Raw genomic sequence first — 13,163 nt, forward strand, 5'->3', positions numbered from 1 at the left:
TTGGGGGATAATATTGTTGGTGTTTTTAACCTTTTACATAACTAATAAAGCATTTACATACGTTTCATCGTATTTTTCTTTCTTTCTTTCATATAAATCTAATAAGTAATTTTCGTTATATCAAAAATGTTCTCCCCCTCTCCCCTCTCCCCCTCTCTCTCTCTCTCTCTCTCTCTCTGTCTGTCTCTATTTCTCCCTCCCTAGCTCCCTCTCCTCTCTCTTTCTCTCTCTCTCTCTCTCTCTCTCTCTCTCTTATGCACCCTTCTAAAATCTTATTTACATAATCAAATTTTCTTTTGTTTCATAGGTTGTGATTGCCATCTTGTGCGCAACTGGACTATCAGCAGGTAATATACCTCCCTATTAATTGTGTTTATGAACATCATGTACATGTGTTATGGAAGTGAACGAGAAGGAATGCGAGACAAACATTTTGCCCTCTTTTGGTTTGTTTTAATGAGATTCGTTGTATTTGATATCAATTTAATTCGTCAAAACATCTATAAAGCGTTAAATGACATGTATACATTGACAGGATAACATATCCAAAAAGAGAATAGATTCAATAATTACCTTTTCTCCTGTAGATGTCCCTTTTTCAAACAGACGTCAATGAGGGGGTTACAGAAAAGTACGAATTGGTTGCATGTTTTCATCCAAGATTTATTTATTTTCATCCGTCTTGACGTATAATCTTCCATTATAATGTTTGATCCGAATTTGTATCCTCCACGTCATACAAATTGTCTGAAGCGCTTTACACGTTAAAAAATCATCCTGTTCATTGATGTCATGAAAATGGGATGATACAAATTTGATTAAATACAATAACCGAGCTAGAAGGAACGGGAGACAAACATTTTGCCATCTTTCGGTGTGGTTTGATTGGATTAATTTCATTTGATATAAATTTGATTCGTCAAGACATCTGTATCCCCACGTCGTAACAAATTGTCTTAAGCGCTTTACACTTTAAATTTAAAAAAAAACTTGGTCAAATATAATTAAAACAAATTTTAATTTGAAATAGAAAATTATATACGAAATTGTTAAATGGCGTTTTTGATCAAATGTGCAAAGACTTCTGACAGTCACAAGCTATACTTTCTTAATGCTTATCAAATCCACGGATGTTGGGTACAACGAAGAAATAAAGACAACCACTTTTTAGATAATCAGCGGAATGTGCAGTAAACGATTAAGTTTCATGTTTGTATGAATTAAATGCAGTCAGAATTAAAGAGGACCTACGCCATTTTATGTGCAAATACCAATATTGCCGTAATAATTATAATCGACACAGTGAATGATGAGAGAGAGAGAGAGAGAGAGAGAGAGTGGGGGAAGAGATAGTACGTGGTGTGTGTGCGTGCGGGTATGTATGTGTATGAGAGAAAGAGTGAGAGGGAGAGAGACAGAGAGAGAGAGAGAGAGAGAGAGAATGGGTGAAGATGTGTTAAACTGGTAAGCAGGGCAGAATGTACAATGAAACTGTCTTCAGATCAACTATTATCTTCTTTTTACAGATTTTCCATTTAGCTTCTTCATAAAGTCGGAGCACACCGGGGCTCTCTTCGTCAACAAGACAGCCGAAGTCGAGTACGTGAACGAGGCGGGGTGCGCGTCCGCCTGCCTGTATGCACACGAGATCCATTGCGAGGCCTTCGAATACGACTTCGAAAACGAAGAATGTTACCTCGTCTCGTCCGATGACGTCACGAATGGCGTCAACGTGACCGAGCATAAAGATTCACATTATTATGATAAATTATCGGGTAAGTCGACATGAGCAATTATTTGTTGATATAAAGCGAATTTACATTTACTGTTCAATCTTCATCGCGATTTTTTTTTGCTTAGAGAGTTACATCGTAATCGTAGTAATGTCTTTTCTCCTTTATCCAAATTTCTGGCATTCATTCACAAGATATTTCTGGTAATTTTGAATATTATTTCGAAAGTTCCAACTTTCTACCATTTCTATGATTCTACTTTTCTTTATTTTCCTATCCTATTAATATTCTACTCGAACAAAGATTTGCACGAGCAAACGGTTAGTCATGTTGTTAGTTCGGTAAAATATTGTCTTCATAATATTCTAAACCTGTAGTCCACTGTGTCCTCTATGGTAACACTTTTTCCAATGTAGTCTTCATCCATTCCATCTATTTTTGTATTCATGTATTTATTAATTTATTCATTTACTCATTCCGCCCCCCCCCCATCTGTCTATTAATGCACTTTCCTAAATTTATTTAATTATTTATTTTCTTGTTTATTTATTTATCTATTCATTTCTTTACTTATCTCTTTATTTATCCATTTATTAATTTTTTTAAATTATTTATTCATTTTTTGTTCAGGTCCATGCCCAAATCCACCTGTTGGTCTAGAGGATGGGACCATCCCACTTTCTAGTATCTCCATGTCGTCATACATGGGCGGGGAAGAAAATGGACCAATCGACATCTCCAAAGATCACGTGAGACTAAACTCGCCCGGTGGTTGGTGCGCTGATGAAGCGGCGGATATCAACAATATCACTGAGTGGATACAGGTGAGTTGAGGGGTGTGGTCAGGGTGTAATCAGAGCCATCTATACACAGAGTTTGGCCAACCCGGTTCGAATTGGACACAATATGGCGACTACTGCTTTGTTGGGCAAGCACAAAACAAAAGAATAAACGCCATGTTGTGACCCAGTGAAACCAATTTAGCCAAACTCTGTATATAGATGGCTCTGGGTGTAATGTGACGCCGTAAAGATATATTTCTCCCTTTTAAAGAATACTTCTTTACTATGCGTTTCAAATTCATTGTAAAGGTATCAATATTCAGAGTTTATGGGCAAGTATATTGCTCTTCCAACACCATAGCTAGCAAGGATATCAAGAGATGGGGTTGCCCACGGCCCCGGATCACGTTTGGTCCTTTCTAATCCACTTCATTAACAGTCCATGGTCTTCTTTTTAATGGCTGATATAAAGGCCACAAAGAACGTAGTTGCGAAATAGCTTTTATAATTATTATCAAGTATTTAGCGTCACCTGTGCCTTAGAGGCGTACAGACTAAATCACTGTAACCCTCGGGCCTCTCCTCCCAGCATAACTGAAAGGGTGTGCAGTTGAACCACTACACCAGAGTTTTCCCTCTGACTTTTGGAAGACAAGTATAACATAAAATCCACCTCATGTATGGAGAACTATAGGTCTATATACAAATACAAAAACTAATGAATTACATATCAGTTAAAAAGTCATCATGATTGGTGTGAACTAGATATATACCTTTTGGCTATTTTTTTAATTTCATGTCCTAAATTCAGTTTTAGTTTCAGTTTCAGTTTATTAAAAAACACCAGACATAGCAATCATGACGAACAAACATGATCCAAATTGGGACCCCACAAAGCAATGCTTGTGAGTGGGGCCCCTGGGAAGGATGGACCTCTCAATCACGGCGGATCGGCAAAGAGACCAACGTGTTTCAAGGATCTGCGCAATAATAGACGATATGAGGATACGGTCATGGATACGATAAGTTCTCTTTCTCTCCGATCTCTCTGTTTATACCTCCTTCCTACCTTTTTAATCCTTCTAATATGTCTACCACCATCCACTATGTCCGTTTCTCTGCACAGGTTGACTTCAGTGAGCCCAAGATGATCGGTGCCGTATCAACACAAGGTTTCAACCATCCTGATCTTGCTAGCATCTACTGCTCACAGTATTATCTGTCATATCGGTTCACCGATAACACTACCGATACCGACTGGGTCGTCTATGAAGAGAGCGGTAGTACGATGGTAAGTTCATCAATAATATCACTATTCTATTTATTTGATTTATTTTAGCCAAAACTTTATTAAAACATGTTACCATGTGATTCGACAATTTGGAACCAGAAGAGCGTAAACATAATTAACTGGTATCAATTAAATACAGAGTTAATGCGCTTCTGGTTCTCAACAGATGAAATCAAAATGACTGATTTTGTAAGAACCCTGTGATTGAATTGGAAGCCTTTCCGTTAATAAAAAGAATTAAAAAACAGCAGGCGCAGATACAGAGCGATGTCGGGAGTCCGAACCCCCTACTTGTTAAAGATTGCTTTGGGTATATGATCGATAACCCTTTAAAAACAAAATCGTTAGTTTTTTTTTGGGGGGGGGTGGGGGGGGGGGGTTAGGGGAAGACCCCTTTATTTCAGATCTGCTCCCGTGTAAACACGCCGTTAATTCTGAATCAATTAATAACAAAGAGGTATAACGTTGGGTATATACTTTTTCGGCATTGATTAATATTCCAGTAAGAAACAAGCGAATTATGCATTGGAAATGCTGTAAATCAAACGATTCGACAAACTCAGTTTTCTTCCAGTTACCATTTTCTACTTTTCACCTTATGGAATAGACGTTACTTTGTATAATAATAGCATAACAATTACCATTTCTCCTGATTATTTACACAAAATGGTAAATATAATTCACCTATCCGTGTTTTGTCTACTTTTAACAGATGTTCGATGGTAACGCCAATAGTAATGGCATAGTCAACAACACATTGGCGACACCTGTGAAAGCTACCAGTATCAGATTGCACCCGACTGAGTGTCAGAATCATCCCTGCATGAGACTCGAGTTTTACGGCTGCCGAGGTATGTTTAAGACTTTTTAAAGTTATTACTCATGACTGTATTTATTATCAGATTATAAAGATTAAAGTAGTCACCCGAAGAAAATTCACGACAACTGATAATTATGGACAAATTATATATGGATGGAAAGGTTTTCTCTTGAAAAACACGAATAATTTGCTGAAAAATCATATAGATATCATGGAAATGCGTAAAATAAAATTTTGTGGGTACCTGTGTCTCGCATGTGACGTCAAGAACCTTGACGCTCTATACGAAGGACCGCTAGAAGAGGGAAGTTGTTATATTTGACCAGTAAGGCTTCCCTTTCGCAATGATATAAATTTTGATTCAATTCAAAACAATTTTGATTCTTCGGGTGAACATTAATAACATTTTTAGTTAAATTTTGAAGTGTAACAAATCTCATTGCTGTATAATCAAAATGTTTAGTTTAATCAAATTTATCACCAAATTTATTTTAAAATGCTCATATGATCTTGTCTATTCTACTCTTTTAGTCGACTGTGAACCGAACCCGTGCAATCACGAGGACGCGACCTGTACTGATTCAAGCACGTGGGTGTGGAATGTGACATGTGACTGCCCAACAGGATTGTCAGGTGACTTCTGTCAGGTGGACTATGCCGAGTGCGCATCAAATCCCTGCCAGAACAATGGGGAGTGTGTGGACGGCGTCAATCGCTACACCTGCGACTGCGCAGATGGGTTCGAAGGTAGGTGTGATTTATATTTCAAAAAACAAATAACATTTCAAAAGGAAATACCCCAAACGCTTTCCCCTTGCAAAGATATATTTTCGATTAAAATAGTAGTAGCTTAGTAATAGCGTAAGGGTACACAGTGCGTCCCGGAAAAAAACGAAACCGAGATTTATCGATGTTTTATCATAACTTAATCACAATTAAAATTAATAAATGACACATATTTGTAAAGCTTAGATCCTCCTCTTTCATTTAATCCAACTCATATCATGCATATTTCACGCATGAGTGATTAAAATCAATTTGAAGAGAGGGTACCAAAAAGTCATTTGGCGGGCGGTATCTGAATTTCAAAGAGAAAATTTCTAGAAAGTTCATTTTCTGCCCTTTCATATGACACCTTAATCAGGAAAAATGGGCCAGGAATAAAAAATAAAAAAAAAGTTCTGTTTGTTTAATGTAATGCTTCCATTTCCATAATTTGATTGAACGAATTCGTTTTCACTGGCTGCCTGCCGTAGCAACAAACAGAGTTGACAAAAGACTTAACTCCGTTTCGTTGACGATCAGCGATGCATCAAGTTTTGCCTCTGTTGTGGAGTACTAGTAATTTTAATTCAGTTCAATTCAATTCAATTCAATTCATTTATTTTCCATTTTAAATTTATGTGTGAACACAAGTACAGGGGCAAAATAACAGAAATACAATCATAATATGAAATGGTGATATACCCTTAAAAGCAAATATGCTTGTGGGTAGGGTCCCAGTTTTACAAAATAATAATGAATATCACAGTAGGTTATTCAAGTAAATCTTGTTTTTATGCTATTCGCAAAAGGCATGAACGACTTTTTAGGGTTGACAGCACAAACACCCCCGATCACCACCCCAGTAATTGACCTCTCTAGCGTTGTTAATTTTGTTTCTAACATTTCCGGTCAATTTCAGTAATTTTCTTTCCTTAGCTTGGGTATTTTTATTACTTTTTTGTAATTGAACAATGATCGACCGAAGGAAGATGATACAAACAAAGAATATGATTTATTTATCTAAAATGTATCAATGTGAGCCCAAAAGGAGTTAAGTGTAACAAACTAAACTAAGCAAGTGATAAGCCTTTTAATTTAAGTAGATAATTCACCTGAATTCACCCCCAGAGGCTCACTCAAAAAACTTGTTTGCTAATTGTCCACCATTGGTTAAAACTTTGGGCCAATGAGCTGTACCACATACGCATAATTAACGCAGAGACTAATGAATATTCATTATTACTCTTTGCTTTCGGAGTTAGGTGGCCCGGTATGAATCTTTCGTAAATTGTGTGATAAATTTAAATTTAGATAGTTATGAATTCAAGTATTATATATGTGCTGTTCAAAAACACAATTATAACTGTCATATGTTCTAAGTTTGTGCATTACTGGCTGTGAAAGGGGATTTTAATCCCATTTTCGTCTGTCATGGGAGTAGCGGGGTTTTTGTACAGTCCCACCCGTTAGTTTTTACAGATTGTTTAAATTTTGTTAATGTGTTCAGTGCAGTGTGACGTACGTGTGTGTGAACTGTGAACATTACATTAGACCCTATGTCTTTATTTCCACATGTCCAGGCTATGCACAGGCTTAACTTTAGAATAATAATAGGGTTTATGTACATGCACGTCCAACACCAGCCTATGAGTGATCTAGGGTTAGACTCAGAGTTAGGGATAACTTTAGGGTTAAGAACTTCAGCCTGAGTAAGTCTAAGTGGAGGCCAGTTGGCTCAGACCTTGACCTCAGGCTCAGTCAGTACAACTAAAGCATCTGCCTGTTGTCTTGTTGAACCAAAGTCAGTTCTCGGGTTCACCTAGGCGGATGACTGAAGCCTGCGTTGTGTGTTAACGTGCCCCTCCCCTTGTTTCATAGTTAAGTGAAAAACATTCCGTCCCTCGGATAGCACGTTAAATGGAGGCCCCACGTAGAACTTTACGCATTGAGCGCTGTACAGTGAGTTTACGCGCTCCCTTTGGCTGATCCACTTGAGCGGTTTCAAATTTAAGTGAGAGAGGGGCTCATTCTCAAACACCATTCACTATAAAAAAAGTCACAAGAATTCACTAAAAATTGTTATAGTGGACAGCGTAGTGACGATTAACACAAAAGACGAAGGAGGCCGAGGGGTTTCCAAAACCAAGATTTAGCCCTAAACTTTCATTAGATTTATATGTTTCATCAAAGAGGAAAGCAAATTGTTTTCATGTTCAAGATACTTAATATAGTTATACTAGACTAATGGGGACTGCTATTGGTGGTCAAATTATTATTATTTTTTTTTCCTTGGGGGAGGGGGGGGGGGGGGGTCAAGTGTTGTGACCAAGAATTTTTTTTTAAATTTCAGTCTTAGACCGAACACTGCAAATACTCCTAAACACAAACATCCGTCATGCTGCAGGAAATTCAGCTAGCACCAATGAGCTTAACCCTAAAACTTGACCTAGAACCTAATTACAATCCCAATCGTAACCCTATTCAACAAAATAAAGCTTGGAGCAAATGTTGCCAGAGCAAATGTAGAAGCACCGTTCGCATGTCACTTTGAAACTTTTACTTTTTTCCCTTTTATTATGCAGGCACCCATTGTGGAACCAACATCGATGAGTGTTCAAGCGATCCATGCCAGAACGGCGGTACGTGTGAAGACGGTGTCAATGGCTACGTATGCATCTGCGTGGATGGCTGGGGTGGTGGGGACTGCGAAGACTACGATGGTAATTATCCTTTGCATTCTGAAAATGGTGTTGCTCGAAATGTGTCTGGTAGCACTGTTAAATAGTGTGAAAGAAAGACTGCAATTCCTTGCTTGTCCAGTTACAATGTAGGATTGTATCTATTTGCGTATGTCTTAATAGTTTGTTTGCCCAGGTAGGCAGACGAGTGTGGGTCTCTAACTTTCTGCAGTTTGTGTACATTATTTGCATCAGTGCTTTTTCATAGATTAGAAATTATAATTTTCTTCATAGAATTTAACAGGTATATATATGTATCTGATAAAGGAAGGGGAGTGAATGTCAAATATGTTAGTGTTGTAATATGTGTATATGATGTATGACCTGGCATGTAATGTCAGTCAAGGGGTGACTTAATTAATAGTTCATAACATACTGTTTGCTATTTATTATAATCAACTGCAACGAGATATAGTTTGTGAGGTTGATCTGATTGTGCATGCTTTACATACAGTACATGAAGTTCTATAAAGAAGAATTTTGGTGAAGTCTTCCAAAGAAGTGCAGAAAGTAACAATAAAATAGAATATTTTGGTAACAATGAAATATAATAGTCCTCAACATAGTGAGATTTGAGTGAAAAAAGAGTATTTAACCCTAATTTGAGGGCTAACCAAGTGAAGACATCATAATTTATTACTAATAGAAAATACAAAAATGAATGAAAAATGTGTCAAAATTATCTTGTTAACTTGCCTACCTGTTCTTGTTTATACTTTGTCTAAGGTTGTAAGTGTTAACATGTGATTGTTACCGATTTGAGAATCCAAAATCTGTTCTTCTATGTGTTAAAATGTGCTGTCACTGTCGTCAAAATAATACAGCAGCCATTCCACTCTATGAGTAGTTCAATAGTAGTTATACATGTAATTAATTAAGCTTGTAATACAATGTAAAGCGCATAGAGACATACCTTGTATAATGCGCTATAGAAATATAGTTTATTATTATTATTATTATGAGGTAACGACTATTACTCTCTATATTTCATGCATCAGTTGTCTGCAACGAGGGCTACTTTGCTGGCCTCAACTCCTGCTACATGCTCGAGCTCACCAACACCACCACCTACTACTGGGCGGAGCAAACCTGCCGATCCATCAGAGGGCATCTCTTGTTCCCCAGCGACAGCGAGGAGCAGAGCATCGTTTCCGGTATCCTCAATGACCAGGGGGTCTCCAGCGGGGTCAAGCTGATGACCGGGCTGAAGTACGACTCCGGAGACGACTCGTTGGCGTTCAGTGATGGCTCTGGTAGTCCGTCCTTTAACGGATGGGAGTCCTCAAGTCCTTCTGGTAACAAGGAATGCGTTGCTATGGTAGAAGAGGGGTCTTCGTGGGTATGGGAGAATGTGGATTGTACATCGGACAGGGCTTACATCTGTGAACAAGAAAAAGGTAGGTTTACAGAATTGTGCTCATTTTTGTATATTATGTTCTAAGCTACATCTGTTAAAGGAATTGGGTATCTTTTCCTCAGATCCTGGATTTAGCTCATGCTGCAATCATAATTATAACTTTTAGGTCAGTCAGGAACCCAATGACTTTTACAAGCCGGTCGCCTGTCTGATTATCAAGATATTTATTATTGGAAATCAAAATTTCATTGTTTTCCTAACGCTATTTAGTACACTACAGTCTATTGGGAAAATGAGTATGGTAAAACCGGTCACTCAAAGATTTTTTTACATTTTTGAGGCACTTCATCATCATTTTGAAGTAGAATTTTTTTAAGGGCTTCGATATTACACCATATCACAGACACTGATAACACGTAGAGCCTTGCATCTCAGATTTGTCAAACTGGAAGATTGTTAAACAGTGCACATCTGTGAACAAGACGAAGGAAAATTTACAGAATTGTGCTCCATTATATTATGTTTTAAAACATTTTGGTACTTTATTTGTATATTGATACTACAGTATTAATGAGAGATGATATTTTTTACCGCACATGATTACTGTTATATTTACCTTTGAAAACTTTTGCTCCTTGTGATTATAGGCTTCTGTAGAATGACAAAGTAGGCTAAAGTAGAAAGAAATTAAGGGCTCTGTTTAAAAAAAAAATTGTTATCATTAATAACTGCCACAGATCTATGACAAATCTACTCACAGCCAATTTTAGGAGCTTATATCAATAACTTGTTATTGATATCAAGTTTTATGAAACAGGCCCCAGAGCCGGGAGTAGGTGAAAAAAATGATCAGAATGTTTTTCAAAGAATCAAAGCCTTCTACTGATAGGATGTAGTACACTTTATTGAGATTTGTAGAAGTGTCTGAGGATCATTGGTCCCATAAAGGAAAAATTGCTTTCAAGCTTTCAAGCGCTTTGTACATGTCCAAGCCATGTAGAATTTATATATTTCTTAATTCAGTATTTTGCTTTTGGTTTGATAATTGAATCTATTTGATCATCCTTCTTATCCTAGCTCATGGTGGCTTCTCTGAGTGGGGCAAGTGGGAGGAATGCAGCGTTGCGTGTGGACCCGGTGAGGGTTATCAGGTCCGGCGCCGCACCTGTACCAACCCCGCCCCTTTTATCGGAGGAGATGATTGCATGGGAAACTACACACAGAACACAACATGCGGGACTGTGTGTCCCATTGGTAAGTACAAAATCATTCTCCCTTTGAGTAGACTAGTCTATTCTTATCTATTATTTATAACAGAAAAGGTGTAAATATTCACTCCTAAATGATAAACACCTATAAACCTAAACGACAACAACATTTTCCCATCTTTTCCCTCTATAATTTTGATTGTAATATCCATTATTTCATGTACCGGTATGTCATAATGAGCATTTGGAATATTCTATAGATGCCAATATCATTATTGTAATGTTTATTTCTTACTTTAGAACTTATATATGTAGTGTGCCATGTATGAACTACATGTATTAACCTATTATTTGTGAAAGTATGTTGGTTTTCAAAGCAGTGCTCTCATAACATAAGGTTATCCTGTTGAAATAAAGCAAACTTGATCTGGGGGATGTTTCACAAAGAGTTAAGTTGGACTTAAAGTCATGCGTAAGTTCCTACTTGTGCGCGCGGTATATTACACATCATTGCATTGGTCAGATAAATTATTAATGAGATTGCATGTAAAATAGTGTATGCGCATTGGCACTTACGCATGAGTTTAAGTTTGACTTCAATCTTTGTGAAACACCTCCCGATGAATTACTGTGATAATGTGCTTTTTTTCTCTGTTTAGTTGACTGTGCACAGGGAGATGGTGTTCAATATTAGACCTGTTGAAATTAAGCAAAAAATATAAATCAATTTTAATTATTTTGATACTTTTCTTCCTCTTCACAGTTGAGTGTCCACCTGGTTTCATCACCAACTACGATACTTGCTACCTCCTCCAAGTCAACGAAACAGCCACGTACGACGACGCTAAAGCCGACTGCCAGAACCTGACCATCTACGGCGGCCATCTATTCTTCGTTAACGATATGGACGAGGAAACGTTCCTTTCCGACATCCTCGCCGAATACTACGCCGACGACTCCCTCAAGTATTTCACGGGAAGCAAGATCCATGTGACCTCCGGCAATGTGACCTTTCACTGGGAGTACGGGTCGTCAAGCGAGGGGGTGAACCTGACTTCGTGGGAGGTGGCTGGGGGTTCGATGTGGTCCGGCGGGTCGGCTGATACCAGCGATACGGACAATGAGTGCGTTCTCCTGGAGAAGTCTGGGTCAACATGGAAAGCTGTCAATGAAGAGTGCTCACAAAGCCTCGGCTATGTTTGCGAAGTGAATCTAGGTAAGTTATCCCTTTTCACTGTAGATCTACCATATCCGGACACCTACCCCCTGGACAACCGCCCCCGGGTAACCACCCCTAGGATAACCACCCTCTAGGACAACTACTCTCTAGGCCCTCTAGCACATCTACCCCCTAGGACAATTCCCCCGAACAACTAACCCAGACAACTACCCCCTAGGACAACCATCCTATAGGACAACTTCCCCCCCCCCCACACACACACACAAGTACCCCCTAGGATAACCTAGAGGGTGGTTGCCCCAGGGGGTAGTTGTCGTAGGAGGTAGTTGTCCTAGAGGGTGGTTATCCAGAGGGTGGTTGTCCAGGATATAGGTGACCTAGAACGTAGACCTACACCCTAGATTGTAACAATTGACTGTTACATTGGTTGAATTGAATTGATTGATTTATTCATCTGATATGACAGAAATTCTTCTTCTATCGGTTTAAGACTCACAAAGGACAGGTCACAACAGAATTATACATAAAAATATAGTGTAGAGATATAAATTATATGAATTTATTGTTAAAAAATCAGAAAGAAATAGAAATTACATTTTAATGCAACTTGTTGTATTGTCAATTTTGAAAGAACATTTAAGAAATGTGACATGTTTTGCTTCTGTTCAGCTGCAGAACAGGAACACATCACATTTTCATAATTGTATTTATGATGTAGTGATTCATGAATGGAAACCTGGGGAGTGTTTCACAAGGACTAAGATCAACTTTAAGTCAGACTTTACTATGACAGGCCGTTCATGCCACCATTGGCTACCACCATTATGATCTTTAGATAATATTTTTTCCTTCAATAATGAATTATTAAAAAATTCTGTAGATTTGTGACCATGATTTGTACATGTATGTCCCTTGAGAAACCAATGCCAGTAAATGGTGAGAGCAAACAGTGGCATGAACGGCCTGCCATAGTTAAGTCCAACCTGATCCTTAGTCTTTGTGAAACTGTAAATACAGTCTTTACGCTTTATATAATTATTCAATGTTGTATATCTTACAAGTATGCTCTCATGTATTTCTATTCCTTAGGTGATGGGAACTGGGGGGCGTGGCATCCCTGGGGAGAATGTAACTCCACCTGTGCGAGGGCACACCAGACCAGGGTCCGCCTCTGCGATGATCCCGCCCCCGTCCTGGGCGGGGCTAACTGTACCGGTATCTCGGAGGAGACAAGAGTATGCGCAGGAGCCTGCCCCTCTGGTAATTATGAAGCTCTTCTTCCAAACAGA

General features: G+C 38.4%; 1 protein-coding gene across 1 annotated transcript in view; it reads left to right on the forward strand.

Moving 5' to 3' along the window:
- The first annotated feature begins 1,529 nt into the window (after positions 1-1,529).
- LOC105444845 overlaps positions 1,530-13,163 on the forward strand; it is an 86,751-nt gene continuing 75,117 nt past the window's right edge. The window contains exons 1-10 of the mRNA XM_030983854.1: positions 1,530-1,775; positions 2,364-2,557; positions 3,642-3,806; positions 4,519-4,657; positions 5,158-5,373; positions 7,974-8,111; positions 9,128-9,526; positions 10,564-10,740; positions 11,458-11,910; positions 12,964-13,134. Of these exons, the coding sequence (XP_030839714.1) occupies positions 2,426-2,557; positions 3,642-3,806; positions 4,519-4,657; positions 5,158-5,373; positions 7,974-8,111; positions 9,128-9,526; positions 10,564-10,740; positions 11,458-11,910; positions 12,964-13,134 (1,990 nt within the window). The 5' untranslated portion in view covers positions 1,530-1,775; positions 2,364-2,425. The remainder of the gene's footprint in view (positions 1,776-2,363; positions 2,558-3,641; positions 3,807-4,518; positions 4,658-5,157; positions 5,374-7,973; positions 8,112-9,127; positions 9,527-10,563; positions 10,741-11,457; positions 11,911-12,963; positions 13,135-13,163) is intronic.

This window comes from Strongylocentrotus purpuratus, unplaced genomic scaffold, assembly GCF_000002235.5.
Source record: "Strongylocentrotus purpuratus isolate Spur 01 unplaced genomic scaffold, Spur_5.0 spur5_scaffold_13, whole genome shotgun sequence".
NCBI lineage: Eukaryota > Metazoa > Echinodermata > Echinoidea > Camarodonta > Strongylocentrotidae > Strongylocentrotus > Strongylocentrotus purpuratus.